The sequence below is a fragment of the Mobula birostris genome, chromosome 11 (genome assembly GCF_030028105.1).
Source record: "Mobula birostris isolate sMobBir1 chromosome 11, sMobBir1.hap1, whole genome shotgun sequence".
Taxonomy (NCBI): domain Eukaryota; kingdom Metazoa; phylum Chordata; class Chondrichthyes; order Myliobatiformes; family Myliobatidae; genus Mobula; species Mobula birostris.
Window position 1 is genome coordinate 4,922,946 of NC_092380.1, and position 15,654 is coordinate 4,938,599.

Consider the following 15,654-nt stretch of genomic DNA (forward strand, 5'->3'; position numbering starts at 1 on the left):
CCTTCCCCCTTCCACTCCAGTCCTGATGATGGGTCTCAGCCCGGAATGTTGGCTGTTTATCCCTCTCCATAAATGCTGCATGACCTGCTGAGTCTTTGCAGCATGTTGTGTGCATTGCACAGAATAGGTTGTTAGACTAAGAGAAAACTAACCGAGAGCCTAAACACCAGCATTATCCTACTGGCCATTTCTGTGCCGCAACATGAGAGTGAAGGACAAGAAGCAGAAACCTTCCAATATCACTTTTACTTTATAAAAAAATACAGCACAGAAAAAGGCCCTTCAGCCCATCTAGTCTGTGCCGAGCCATTTAAGTTGCCTACTCCCATCGACCCGCACCGGAACCATAGTCCTCCATACCTCTGCCACCCAGGTACCTATACAAACTTCTCTTAAATGTTGAAATCAAGCCATTTGTGCTGGCAGCTTGCTCCACACTCTCACGGCCCTCCGAGTGAAGTAGTTTCCCCTTAAACATTTCACCCTTAACCTATGGCCTCTAGTTGTAGTCCCACCCAACAGTGGAAAAAACTTACATTATGGGGAATATAATGATATAAAGATGTACATTTGCTGGTCTCTGCTAATCTTGTCACCACCTTACAAACTTACATGGTGTCACAGTGGTTAGTGCGGCACTATTACAGCTCAGGGTGTCGGAGTTCAGAGTTCAACGCCGGTGTCCTCTGTAAGGAGTTCTCCATGTACAGTGTGTGGGTTTTCTCCCGATGCTCCGGTTTCCTCCCACAGACCAAAGACATACCGGGTAGGTTAACTGGCCATTGTAAATTGTCCCGTGATAAGATTGGGTTTAAATCGGGGTTGTCGGGTGTCGCTGGGCGGTGCAGCTTGAAAGGCCTATTCCGGTTTGTAGCTCCAAATAAATAATATATGCCAACTTACACAGCTGATGACCTCGAAGCCTGGCTCATCCTGCTGGTCTATGTCTATCCCCGTTGCCGTCTCACGTATCGGACGATGGCGGGGACCATCTGGGGGCCGCAGAGCATCACGCAGGAAATTGGTCACCTTGGAAAAGCTGCCAAAAGTCGCAGCGTAAGGGTCGTGTATGAAACGCTGCAGGAAGAAAGAGCAATGCTGAATGTTTTCACCTAGGATCACTGAGTGACACACAACAACTGAACCAGCCCTCTTTGAGATACATGCCCTCCTGGCCCTTCGAGTTATGCTGCTCTAGCAAACCCCCATTTAACCCTTGCCTAATAGCAGTAATCAATTAACCTACTAAGCGGTACATCTTTGGACAGTGGGAGGAAACCAGAGTACCAGAGGAAATGCCACACATTCTACAGGGTGGACATACAGAGATTCCTTACAGAATGGCGCTGGGATTGAACTTTGAACTCTGGAATGCTCAGAGCTGTAATAGGATCGCGCTAACTGTTAAACTACCATGCCGTCCTCTTGTGTACGGCCCCAATCTCTTGCATTTTCCCGATTTCCCTATCAATGCCCCAGAGGGTTGTAACTAAAATCCATGTAATCAATTTCTTCAGGGATTGGTGGAGAGGGATTTCTTCATATTGGAGAGGGTAAAATGAGAGGGTTAGATTTTCAAATTGGAGGGGGTCCTGAGGAGGCTCAGGAAAATGACTCCAGGAATGAAAGAGTTAATGTATGAGGAGCGTTTGATGTCTCTGGGCCTGTGCTCACTGAGTTTAGAAGAATGGGGGTGGGGGGTTCCCATTGAAACCTATTGAATACTGAAAGGTTCAGATGGAGTGGATGTGGAGAGATTGTTTCCTCTAGTGGGGAAGTTGAAGACCAGAGGGCACAGCCTCAGAATGGAAGGACATCCCTTTATAGAACAGAGATGAGGAGGAATTTCTTCAGCCCGAGGGTGGTGGACCTGTGGAATTCATTGCCACAGACGGCTGTGGAGCCAAAGTGATTAGGTATATTTAAAGCAGAGGCTGCTAGGTTCTTAATTCATTAGGGTGCCAAAGGTTAAGACAGAAGAATGGGATTGAGAGAGATAATAAATCAGCCACGATATGATGGCAGAGCAGACTTGGTGGGCCAAAGAGCCCAATTCTGCTCCTATGTCTTGTGCTCTTATGGACTGAAAAAAATGTGTCTATATTCACTAAGGTTTGGTAGAATGTGAATTAAACTGAGTCCCCCCTCCCCTCCCCCTATCACACACATAATGAGAGAGCCCAAGAACAGCCATATTGGTTCAGAATCAGGTTTATTATGACAGAGACATCGTGAAATTTATTGTTTTGCAGCAGCAATACATCAAATATACAAGTTCAAATAAAAAATATATACAAAAAATTAAATAACCAGGTGAAAAGAGTGTTCAAGGGTTGTTGCTAATGATGTTACTAATCAATTGAAGAAATTACAATGGATATTTTACTCTGTTTTCCTTGTCCTGGAAGTAATTTGTGACGTATATAAATGACCTGGATGAAAATGTAGAAGGGTGGGTTATTAAAGTTTTGAAGATGATACAAAGATTGGTGGTGCTGTGGATACCATGGAAGACTGGCAAGGAATAAAACAGGATATAGATCAGTTGCAGACACGGACAGAGAAATGGCAAATGGAGTTTAACCCGGATAAACATGAAGTCTTGTACCATGGTAGGTCAAATGTAAAGAGACGGCAAATTTATACAGTACAGTACAAATTCCTGAGGCATGTCATCAAAAAGGGAGAAATAGAATGCCTTACATTACAAGGCCATATGCCTGGGCAACGCGGAAGAGGAAGGCAAAGAAGAAAATATATGGACTGTGAAAGAACTAACAGATCTAAGTGTGCGAGATATCATTGACGCTGTGTGGGATCGTTCGATGTGGAAAGCCATGATCGCTCAAGCGTGTAACGTGCAAGGCACATGAAGAAGACAGAGACATGTGATGAGCAGAGCGATCTTAGGGTCCAAGTTCATAGTTCTTTGAAAGTGGCTAGACAGGTCAATAAGATGGTTAAGGCGGCATATGGAATGCTTGCTTATTAGTCAAGGCATTGAGTTAAAAAATCAGGAAGTTACACTGCAGCTTTATAAAACTCTAGTTAGGCCGTATCTGGAGTATTGCACACAGTTCTGGTCACTCCATTATAGAAAAGATGTCGAGCTTTGGAGAGGGTGCAGAAGAGGTTTGCAAGGATGTTGCCAGGATTAGAGGGTGTACCTGGTTGGACAAACATGGTTTTTTTTTTTCTCTGGAGGGGCTGAGGCTGAGGAAAGACCAAATAGAGGTTCTCTAGATTATGAGAGGCACAGATAGCGCAGACAGACAGTATCTTTATTCCCCAGGTATGAAATGTCTACTACCAGAGGGCATGCATTTAAGGTAAGTTCAAAGGAGATGTGAGGGACAAGACCTTTGTTTAAGCATAGAGAGTGGTGGGTGCCTGTTGTGGTGGTCGAAGCAGAATTAGGGACTTTTAAGAGACATTTGGATAGGCATGTGAACGTGAGGAAAATGGAAGGATATGTACATTATGTAGGTGGAAAGGATTAGTTAGCGGTTTGATGACTAATTTAATTGGTCAGGCAAAACAGTGCGGGCTGAATGACCTATTCCAGTGCTACACTGTTCTATGTTGGGACAGGTTTGAGGGAGCATTATGCTGTGTTTAACTGATTTTGTTCCTGACCCGGGAGTGCTTGAATTGACATGGACTCGCCACTATTGAAACTGTTCTTGTCTAAACATAGCTTTGTTTGTTTCACTTGGGTGGGCAAAATGCTTAACCCCAAATGGTTTCTTTCTGAAAGTAGATATGACTGCAGTAAACACTGGTGCTGCTGGCATTTAAGAGATCAAAACGCACAATATGCATGAAGACCTCACAAAATGGATATTGATTAAATCCTGTCTGGTCCCCACCAAAAAAGAAGCTTCAGGCAAACAGAATTACTCACTGACACCAGATCGGAGGAATGCTCATCGAACAGCTGCAACTCGTCAAAAGACTGAGACAGGGCATGGGAATCATGAGCGTAGACCAGATAGAGACGAGGGTCCTTTTTCGACCTGCCAAAGAGCATTGATAGTCAACAAACCATTAATTTAAGGATTTGTCTCCTTACAGGCAGCCACAAAACAAGAAACCCCAAAAGCACCCATTTAAAAAAAAAGATTGTCAAACACCCAATGTGCAGAGAGAGAGAGAAAAAAAAAATTGTGCAAACAATAAAAGTAAGCAAATAGCATTTAGAATGAGGTGAGTCCTGAGACACAAAGTTCAGCACATAGCAGAGTAAACATCGCAGAGCCTGCAGACACGAAGCCTGGAACAGGCCACAGCCTCAGCCTCAGTTCGGTACAGAGCAGAGTAAACGTCGCAGAGCCCACAGACACGAAGCCTGGAACAGGCCACAGCCTCAGCCTCAGTTCGGTACAGAGCAGAGTAAATGTCGCAGAGCCTGCAGACACGAAGCCTGGGACAGGCCACAGCCTTGGCCTCAGAGCACCGAAAAGTGGAGTAAACATCAAGCAACTTCGGAGAGAACACTGCGGAAATAAATTCAAGTTTCCTCAGAAAATTCCGACAGCAATCCACTTCATTAAAAGTATAAGTTCAGGAAGCATTGACAAGGATTGAAATAGATTGAAAAGCAACAGCTAATTGATACTGGGACAGGTCACTGTGCTGCAGATAGTTTTGAAAACCCTGACAGTTGTTTCTTCTGACCCCACGTTGCTCTCAAAACTGGCAGAGATCTTACTGGACAAACACAGTAAGGGCAACAAAAAGAAATCTGTAAGGTTCAAATAAAATGGGACGCAGCCTGTATGTGGCTCAGCATGGACTAGATGGGCCAAAGGGCCTGTTTCTGTGCTGTACTCGTCTATGACTCGTCATAGACAGCCCAAGCCTAGATGTGGAAGTGGGGGGGGGGGGGGGGGGAGTAGGAATGGTGGGGTTAGCAACTCCATCCTGTAAAATCTCAGAGCTACAGAAACACCAAAGGAAGCTCCAAAGACCTCATCCCTGGGAGAGGAAAGGTCTTTGCCTGGAAGCTGACATCAAGAAGGTGAGTTACACCTGGGGACAACGTGAAAGATTGGCCCAGGTCAGAAGACTCTGATGATCTGCTGTGGACAGCCTATGCCCCAGTAAGGGTAGTAGGCTTAAGTACTATACTGTATATGGGATATTATAATGCTTGGTTCACCAAAGGTCATCTGTTTATTTTTAAACAGGAACAAAACACACTGCACCACTGAAATGATCTGACAAGTCTAGGCCTCTGTTCTGGGCCCAAAGGCCAGAGAAGCAGGCAATGCTGTTCTGCTCCATGCTCGGAGGCCAGTGATAAGGACGGCTGATGAAAGACACCTGTGGATACTGGGCTGTCCCAGGATCAGACGTCTGTGTGAGCAGGAGACACAAGGGTGGAGTTTGACATCCTGTCATCAGCTGGTCCGGGGCTCAATACCAAACAATGAAGCCCTAAGATTGACGGGAAGTTGAAGCCCACTGGCTGAGGCCTGGAGACTGGAGAAACGGAGGTCTGTCCTGGGGTTGCAGGAGTGCGTGCGTGCGTGTGTGTGTGTGTGTGTGTGTGTGTGTGTGTGTATGTATGTGTATATATATATATATATATAGACAGACTTTGTTTGCTGTTGTTGTTTTCGTCGCTTGTTGTGTTCTTTGTTACGTTGCCGGGAACTATGGGTGTGCTACGTTGGCGTCAGAATGTGTGGCGACAGTTGTGGGCTGCCCCCAGCACACCCTCAGATGTGTTGGTTATTAACACAAAGGACAAATTTTACTGCACGTTTCTATGTACATGTGATAAATAAATCTGAAGCTGACCGTAATGGTACCAGGTGAACGGAGAAATTAGATACTTACGTAGCCAGGACAACATATTTACACAAACACTTGAGTAGAGCTCTGGTGCCTCCAGCATGGAAATGAAGCGCTGGAAAGGAGATGCCATCCTTGCTGATGAAGATGAGGTATGACCAGCCCAGGCCTGGCTTGTTTTTCCGGATGGATTTCAACTCTGACAGGCTGATGGAGAACGCCCACTTGCTGTGTGCTCCCGGGTACTGAGTGGCAGCTAAGAGTTGGCATGAAAAGGAGAGAGAGAAAAAAGCATTTAACCAAGGGAACAAAGCAAGAAGTCATTCAGTGCAGTGAATAAAACCAAATTTATTTCTTCAATTATTCTGCTTCCTTTCTAAACTGGTCATCCTTAACAAAAATGTACCATCAGAATTTCCACAGATGTACCCTGCAGAGCACAAAATCTAGAGGCTGCCTCTCTTGGTGTATTACTGACTGTTGAACTGCAAGTCAGAGTTCAATGTATTATCGAAGTACATATATGTCACCATATACTACCCTCAGATTCATTTTCTTACGGGCATTCACAGTAATTACAAAGAAACACAATAGAATCAATGAAAAACCACAAACAAAAATAGACTATGTGCAAAAGGTGACAAGTTGTGCAAATTAAAAAAGAAAAATAACAGAATATATAAATAATATTGAGCACAATGGTTATAATGTCCTTAAAAGTGAGTCCACTTGTGGAATCAGTTCGGAATTGAGAGAAGTTATCCGCGCTGGTTCCAGAGCCTGATGCTTGACGGGTAATAACTATTCCTAAAGCTGGTGGTGTGGGACCCAAGGCTCCTGTACCCCTTTCCTGATGGTAACAGCGAGAAGAGAGCATAGCCAAGGTGGTGTGGGTCCATTAAAAAAAGCAACTTTATTCTGAATAGTCCAAAAAGTAGTTACTAATTTCAATTACCTGACCTTAAACGGTGCTTTTCCATGAAGGAATGCCAGTGTTGAAAGAGATGTCACCTGTATACATTCTTAATTTGAATTCACCGTACACAAACTTAAATGGATAGATTAGTCTGATAATTACTTCTTTCCCAAGCTTCTCTCCCAATGCCTACAAGACATGGACAGACTTTACCGTTTCTAAAATACCAGAGATACTATTTCCTCAGGGCTGTGGGGTGGAGATATGTCTTTAGCAAAGGAGGTGCAAGTTGCCCCTTCCCTTTGCTAGCCTGCAAGTCACTCTTGGCAGGTGCAGCATCTGCTTAGTCCCCCGATCAGGGTCACGTGAAGCCATGGGTGTAGGTGCTGGATGTTCGTATGAACAGCTGCTCTTGGTTACGCAACTACTGACACCAGGCAGACAATCTCCGAAGAGTAGTGACAATGGCTGGGGTCACCCGTCCAGAAGAAGGAAATGGTAAGGGTCTCAGCCCAAAATGTCAACTGTACCTCTTCCTAGAGATGCTGCCTGGCCTGCTGCGTTCACCAGCAGCTTTTATGTGTGTTGAAGGAAATGGTAAACCGCTTCTGTAGAAAAATTTGCCAAGAACAATCATGGTCATGGAAAGAGCATGATCACTCACGTCAGATGACATGGCACATAACAAACTAATAATTTATAAACACAGAAATGTAGAAAACCTCAGCACAATACAGGCCCTTTGGCCCACAATGCTGTGCCAAACACGTACTTACTTTAGAAATTACCTCGGGTTACCCATTGCCCTCTGTTTTACTAAGCTCCGCGTACCTATCCAAAAGTCTCTTAAAAGACCCTATCCTATCCTTCTCCCCCACCATCACCAGCAGTCCATTCCACACACTCACCACTCTCTGCACAGAAAACTTACCCAACATCTCCTCTGTACCTACTTCCAAGCATCTTAAAACTGTCTCCTCTCGTGTTAGCCATTTCAGCCCTGGGAAAAAGCCTCTGACTATGCACACAATCAATGCCTCCCATCATCTTATACACCTCTATCAGGTCACCTCTCATCCTCCGTCGCTCCAAGGAGAAAAGGCAGAGTTCACTCAACCTATTCTCATGAGGCATGCTCCCCAATCCAGGCAACATCCTTGTAAATCTCCTCTGCACCCTTCCGATAGTTTCCACATCCTTCCTGTAGTGAGGTGACCAGAACTGAGCACAGTACTCCAAGTGGGGTCTGACCAGGGTCCTATATTGCTGTAACGTTACCTCTGAGCTCTTGAATTCAATTCCATGGTTGATGAAGGCCAATACACCGTATGCCTTCTTATCCACACAGTCAACCTGCACAACAGCTTTGAGTGTCCTATGGACTCAGACCCCAAGATCCCTCTGATCCTCCACACTGCCAAGTGTCTTACCATTAATACTATATTCTGCAATCATACTTGACCTACCAAAATGAACCACATCACACTTATCTGGGTTAAACTCCTTCTGCCACTTCTCAGCCCAGTTTTGCATCCTATTGATGTCCCGCTGTAACCTTTGAAAGCCCACCACACTATCTGCAACACCCCTAACCTTTGTGTCATCAGCAAATTTACTAATCCATCCCTCCACTTCTTCATCCAGGTCATTTATAAAAATCATGAAGAGAAGGGGGTCCCAGAATAGATTCCTGAGGCACATCACTGGTCACCGACCTCCATGCAGAATAAGATCCATCTACAACCACTCTTTGCCTTCTGTGGGCAAGCCAGTTCTGGATCCACAAAGCAAGGTACTCTTGGATCCTATGCCTCCTTACTTTCTCAATAAGCCTTGCATGGGGTACCTTATCAAATTCCTTGCTGAAATCCATATACACTGCATCTACTGCTCTACCTTCATCAACGCGTTTAGTCACATCCTCAAAAAACTCAATCAGGCTCGTAAGGCACGGCCTGCCTTTGACAAAGCCATGCTGACTATTTCTAATCATATTATGCCTCTCCAAATGTTCATAAATCCTGCCTCTCAGGATCTTCTCCATCAACTTACAAACCACTGAAGTAAGACTCAATGGTCTATAATTTCCTGGGCTATCTCTGCTCCCTTTCTTGAACAACATCTGCAACCCTTCAATCCTCCAGAACCTCTCCGGAGATGATGCAAAGGTTTCCTAAAGCAAACTTTTACATGATTTTATTTCTCACAAAGCTTTAGACCAGGGTTTCCCAACCTTTTTAATGCCATGGACTAATACCATGAAGCAAGGGGTCTGTGGACTCCAGGTTGTGAAACCCTGTAATGAAATTTGCTATGTCTAACTAAACACCAAATTGCTAATTTAAGTTCACAAGTTACCTCACTAGCTTGGTGGATTTTAAACGATGTTTAAACAGTTTTGAAAGAGTACATAAGGAGAAATGGTTTCCATTACCAGAAGAGTTGCTGATTAACCAGATGGAGAGAATGAAAGATAACAGATAATTATTATAATCTGGAGAGCAGTGCATGAAAGGCAGATTCAATCGCAATCTTCAGAAAAGAGCTGAATGCCTCTTCTATGGGAAAAGTTTGCAGAGATAATGGGGTAACGAACAAGGACAGGGAAGATAAATCTGAATAGATTTTTAGCTACCTGACATCAGCATGGTAGGCTGATTGCCTCTTTTTATTTGGTATAACTCTATAACAAAATCAGTGCTTGAGTACTCAGCATCATTGGGATTCCATCATAATAGGGATGGTAAGTTCAATTTATTGAAGTACGCAGGTAATCTAGATTCCTTGATTGTTAATACTCTTTTGGCCAATAGTGATACAGACCCTCTTCTCCTGACCTACCACCCAATCAACCTCCACATCCAACACATTATCCTCTGCAACCTCCACCATCTCCAAAGGGACCCTTACACTAAACATAGCTTTAACTCCCCCCCCTCTGCTTTCCAAGGGATCATTCCCTCCATAATTCCCTTCTCCATTCATCCCTCCCCACTAATCTCCCTCCAGGCACTTACCCCTATAAGTGGTCTGAAAAGAGGATGCTGTCCAAGTTGCATGCCATCTTGGACAATGTCTCCCATCCATTATATAATGTACTGGTTGGGTACAGGAGTACATTCAGCCAGAGACTCATTCCACTGAGATGCAACACAGAGCATCATAGGAAGTCAGTCCTGCCTGTGGCCATCAAACTTTACAACTCCTCCCTTGGAGGGTCAGACACCCTGAGCCAAGAGGCTGGTCCTGGACTTATTTCCTGGCATAATTTACATATTACTATTTAACTAGTTATGGTTTTATTACTATTTAATTATTTATGGTGCAACTGTAACAAAAACCAATTTCCCCCAGGATCAATAAAGTATGACTATGACGATGAATTGCTACACCTGCCCATACACTTCCTCCCTCCTTTCCATTCAAGGACCCAAACAGTCTTTCCAGGTGAGGCAACACTTCACCTGTGAATCTGCTGGGGTCGTCTATTGTGTCCGGTGCTCTCGATGCAGCCTCCTCTACATTTGTGAGATCCGTCATAACTCGGGTAACTGTTTCGTTGAGCTCCTTCACACCACCCGCCAGAAGCGGAACTGCCTGGTGGCCAAATATTTTAATTCCGTTTCCCATTCCAAGATGTTGATCCATGGCCTCCTCTTGAGCCAAGATGAGGATACCCTCAGGATGGATGAGCAATACCTCATATTTCATCTGGGTACCCTCCAAGCTGATGGTATAAATATCAATTTCTCCTTCTGCTTAACAAAATTTCCCTCCCCTCCTTCCTCTATTTTCCACTCTGACCTTTTACTTCCCCTCTTTCCTCTATTCCCCATGGGTTTTCTTCTCCTTTCCTTTCTCCTATTGTCCACTCTCCTCTCCAATCAGATTCCTCCTTCTCTAGGCCTTGACCTTTCTCACCCACCTGGCTTCACCTATCACCTTTTGGCTAGCTGCTTTCCCCTCCCCCCCACCTTTTTATTTTGGCATCTGCCCCCACTTCCTTCTCAGTCCTGATGAAGGGTCTTGACCCAAAATGTCGATTGTTTATTCTTTTCCATAGATGCTGCCTGGCCTGCTGAGTTCCTCCTGCATTTTGTGCGTGTTGCTCTGGATTTCCAACATCTGCAGATTTTCTTTCATTTGTGTTGCGCCTCATACATTAATCCTTTCATTACTGGGCCATTCGCATAAACCTCCTCTGGATCCTCTCCAATGCCAGCATCCCTTTCTTAGATAAGGGGCCCAAAATTGCTCACAATGATCAATGTACAAATATAACTATTAGTGTATTACAATAGTGAGCCTCTGCTTCTTACCACGTGCATCCTCCTGTGGCCGTGTCCTGGTTCCAACTGTGCTAATAACAGCCCAGTCAGGTTCATAACCTGGGTCAAACATATCTTCTTCAGTGTGACTGGCTCCATTCACTGTGGAATCCTGCGGAAAAAAAAGCAGAAAAGCAGCCGATGAAAGTAAGGGCAACTGTGGATACTAATAAACAAAAGCATGTCACTTGGCACCATAACAAGGTCTTTAGAACTAAGCTGGGCTCTTCTCCCATGAATACCAAATATAATCTACACTCAAGTGGACATTTTATTAGGTACAGGAGTGGAACCTGGTGTGATCATCTGCTGCTGTAGCCCCTCCACTTCAAGATTCAACTGTTATAATATGTGGTTATTTGAGTTACTGTTGCCTTCTTGTCAGCTTGAGCCAGTCTGGCCATTCTTCACCAAGAGAAAATCTGCAGATGGTGGAAATCCAAGCAACACACACAAAATGTTGGAGGAACTCATATGGAAAAGAGGTTTGGGTTGAGACCTTTCATCAGGACTCCATCCTCCTCTGACCTCTCTCATTAACAAGGCGATTTCGCCTACAGAACTGCCGCTCACTGGATGGTTTTTGTGGTTTTTTTTGCATTATTCTCTGTAAACTCTACAGATTGTAGTGCATGAAGATCCTAGAAGATCAGCAGTTGCTGAGTTACTCAAACCAACCACATCTGGACCAACAATCCTTCAAGGTCAAAGTCACTTAGATAACATTATGCCCCCATTCTAATGTTTGGCCTGAACAACAACTGAAACTCTTGACCATGTCTACATGCTTTTACATGATTGGTTGATTAGATATTTGCATTAACAAGTAGATGTTCAGGTGTACCTAAATGAGTGTATTTAAAACAAGATAATACAGAGCAGTGGGAAAGCAAGTCACAAACCACAAAATTGTTACCAAAACTCTTTTGCTTCTCTGTGTATATTTAAAAGCCTTAATTTTAACCAAACATTTCTTAATACTGTTTATCCACCCACCACAAATCCTCTGGGAAGCATGTTGAGGTACTCTGGCTGAAAGCACCATACTAATAGAAGTTGATGTGGCTAGTGCTTTTGCTCTGTGACCGCAAAGTGGAAGGAACTTCACTTCCGTATCTAATCTGTCCTGTAGCCATCCTGGATTGGTGCAAGTTGCAAGTGAAGGGGCAAACTGTCAAGTTCCCCTATAAGATGGCGTCTTGCAATTGGATAGAAGTAAGTACAGTGAATTCCAGTTAATTGGGCCATTGGTTTATAGGGAAGTTACTTATTTGGGACAACTCTTAAAGAACAAAAACTAATCAAGAAAATAGCCAGCATTCCCTTAGTTTATTTGGGACACCATGCCAATTAATTGGGCAGGAGACTGTTGTCAAACAGTTTCTAACTAATGTCAGTCATGCACATTTGTGGCCATTGGAAACTGCACCGTGCTTGGAATGAACAGTTTTCAAATAGCATCAGTTGTGCATGTTGGTGTTCAAAGAGTGATTTTTGTCTCTGATAGTTGGTGAGAAATAAACACTAAGACAATTCAGAACTCTTTTGCTTATTGCAGTTTCCAGCATTCAGGTTTGGAGACGACAGAAATGACTGGGAGTGAAAATGAAATGATTTCACTACTTTAACAAGCTAGGGACTATGAAGTATTTAAAGGCATCAACAATTATATTGAATATTACAATGAATAAGAAGATTTGGAGGATGCAATCGTCAAAAGAATTGTATGCATGCATTTCTAAATGACAATAAACGAGGACTGAGTGTCCTCATAATCTAATCTAATGAAGGCAAACCACTATCTGTCCTAGGTGTCTGTGCTGATATTGTTCATTTCCAGTCAATCAAAAGAACATTGCAGCATACACTGAATGAATTCCTCTGTCAAAACCCATTAGGAACTAATGGACAGTTTTATAGGAGTGTAATGTTCTAATTTGATCTGTATTTCATTTAAATACACAATTTATTACTCAGTTAAATGGTAGTTTATCTTTTTTATACCTTTTAACTATTTCCATGAGACTTTGGTTAACTGGGCCAAATCGCACTGGTCCCGATGTGTCCCAATTTAACTGGAATCTGCTGTATATACATATTGTCTGAGAAATTTAATCAATACTCAACCAAAACTCTACACCGTATACATAGACCAGTAGACTTACCTTTTTGGAGTAAAGGATTTGAGAGGGTTCTTCAGTCTCACATACTGGAGTCCAATCCACCACAGTATCAGGACCCTGAGGGACAAAACAAGAACAAATAATCAGTAGGGTAGACTGAATGGGAATTCCACAAGTTGGGACAGGGGAGGGTTATCCATTTTAACATTTTGCCTGGTATTGCTTTCCGAGGCCCTCGTTGGCCAGGGTCAGCCGTGGATATTGTGTCCTGGCTGTCTACATGAGCCAGTACACAAGCCAGGCCAGTACAATCTGGGGAGTAGGCTGTTGCCAATACAGCAGACTCCCCTTCTCCATGCAGCTGATGAATCCAAAGGAATGGCAGAGACCGATACAGTTCGGCACGAGTGGCATCTCAGGAGTTGTCAGTGTTGAACTTAACGTAGGATTGCCTTAGGGACACCAGCTCTGGATCTTTCCTCGGGGTTTACCCTGCCTAGCCCCAGACTGTAGGCCTCCATACCCCTCCTATCCATGTACTTGTCCAAACTTCTCTTAAATGTTGAAATTGAATCTGCATCCGCCACTTGCGCAGGCACACTCTCACCACCCTCTGAGAGAAGTTATTCTCCCTCGGGCTCCCCTTAAACATCCCACCTTTCACTCTTAACCTACAGTATGACCTCTAGTTCTAGTCTCACTCAACCTCAGTTGAAAAAGCCTGCTTGCATTTACTTTATTTATACCTCTCATAATCTTGTATAATAAAAAAAAATTGTCAGCTGGTGGTGAGTGGTATCAGCACCGGATTTCGAAGCAAGTGGTCCCTCAGGCTGGAGAAGCAACACCCCATATTCCGTCTGGTTAGCCTCCAACCTGATGGCATGAACATCTATTTCTCCTTCCGCTACTTCTATTTCCTCTTTATTTTTCCCTTCTCCCCCCTTCCCTTTCCTTCTATTCCCCACTCTGGCCACTTACCCCTTCTCCTCACCCGCCCGTCACTTTCCTTGGTGCCTTTCCTCTTTTTCTCCCACGGTCTACTGCAGCGGTCCCCAACCACCGGGCCGCAAAGCATCTGCTACCGGGCCGCGAGGAAACAATATGATTTGGCGATACGAGTCAGGGGCACCTTTCCTCATTCCCTGTCACGCCCGCTGTTGAGCTTGAACGCATGCGAGGTCACTACGCGCGCGTCATCCTTGTCAGCGCAGGAAGGAGATCAACTCCTTAAGCTTGCGAATGACGGCGGGCTGAAAAGTATGTTTGACATAACATCTCCGCCGGCATTCTGGATCAAAGTCAGGGCTAAAAATCCAGAGATAGCCACGAAAGCACTGAAAACGTTGCTTCCATTTCCAACATTTTTCTGCGAAGCGGAGTTTTCTGCAATGAATGCAATGAAAACTAAATTGCGGAATAGACTGGACATAAGGAACCCCCTTCGAGTATCGCTGTCTCCCATCACCCCTCGATGGGACCATATTGTTGCAGGGAAACAAGCCCAGGGCTCCCACTGATTCAGCGATATTGCGGTATTGCAATGATTTTATATGTCCATACAGGGAAAATATGTGCTGTGTGTTTAATATCCAAACATTACTTAAGATGTTATGATGCTATTGACTTATATAACCATATAACAATTACAGCACTGAAACAGGCCATCTCTGCCCTTCTAGTCTGTGCCGAACGCTACTCTCACCTGGTCCCACCGACCTGCACTCAGTCCACAACCCTCCGTTCCTTATACCTATCCAATACCTATCCAATTTTTCTTTAAATGATAATATTGAACCTGCCTCTACCACTTCTACTGGAAGTTCATTCAACACTTATTTCAAGCTCCCGTCCACCCTGATAATTGACTTATCACTATATTCATGCGAGGAAAATATGCGGTGTGTTTAATATTAAATTCGTTAGATAAACCCTTTTAGAAACTAAATTGAGTGTATTAGCCACTTATCACCTATATTCCGGTCGAGATTAACCCCCCCCACCCCGAACAGAATCGCCAAAAACAATTTGCAGAAAAAAAAAATCGGCACGTACACGCATACACAAGTCACGCATGCACACTGGTGCCCACACAAGGCTTCATGGTCATTGTAGTCTTTCTCTGGGTAAACACAACATATTGACAGCTACTCTTGTCCGTTGGCAACCCTACACCACCCCCCCCGCCGGGTCGACGGTCTGCAAGAATATTGTCAATATTAAACCGGTCCGCAGTGCAAAAATGGGAGGGACCCCTGGTCTACTCTACTCTCCTACCCGATTCCTTCTTCTCCAGCCCTTTACCTTTTCCAATTATCACCTCCCAGCTTCTTACATCATTGCTTCCTCCCCCACCCACTCACTTTCCCTCTCACCTGGCTTCACTTATTACCTGCTAGCCTGTCCTTCTTCCCCTTCCCTCCACCTTTTTCTTCTGGCACCTGCCCCCTTCCTTTGCAGTCCTGAAAAAGGGTTACAGCACAAAACG

General features: G+C 44.3%; 1 protein-coding gene across 2 annotated transcripts in view; it reads right to left on the reverse strand.

Annotated features, from left to right (window-relative positions):
- tbc1d17 (TBC1 domain family, member 17) overlaps positions 1-15,654 on the reverse strand; it is an 83,305-nt gene that overhangs the window by 40,553 nt on the left and 27,098 nt on the right. For both annotated transcript variants that reach the window (XM_072271520.1, XM_072271521.1), the window contains exons 3-7: positions 13,209-13,283; positions 11,035-11,155; positions 5,845-6,055; positions 3,905-4,016; positions 904-1,077 (exon numbers count right to left, since the gene is read on the reverse strand). In XM_072271520.1, the coding sequence (XP_072127621.1) occupies positions 904-1,077; positions 3,905-4,016; positions 5,845-6,055; positions 11,035-11,155; positions 13,209-13,283 (693 nt within the window). The remainder of the gene's footprint in view (positions 1-903; positions 1,078-3,904; positions 4,017-5,844; positions 6,056-11,034; positions 11,156-13,208; positions 13,284-15,654) is intronic.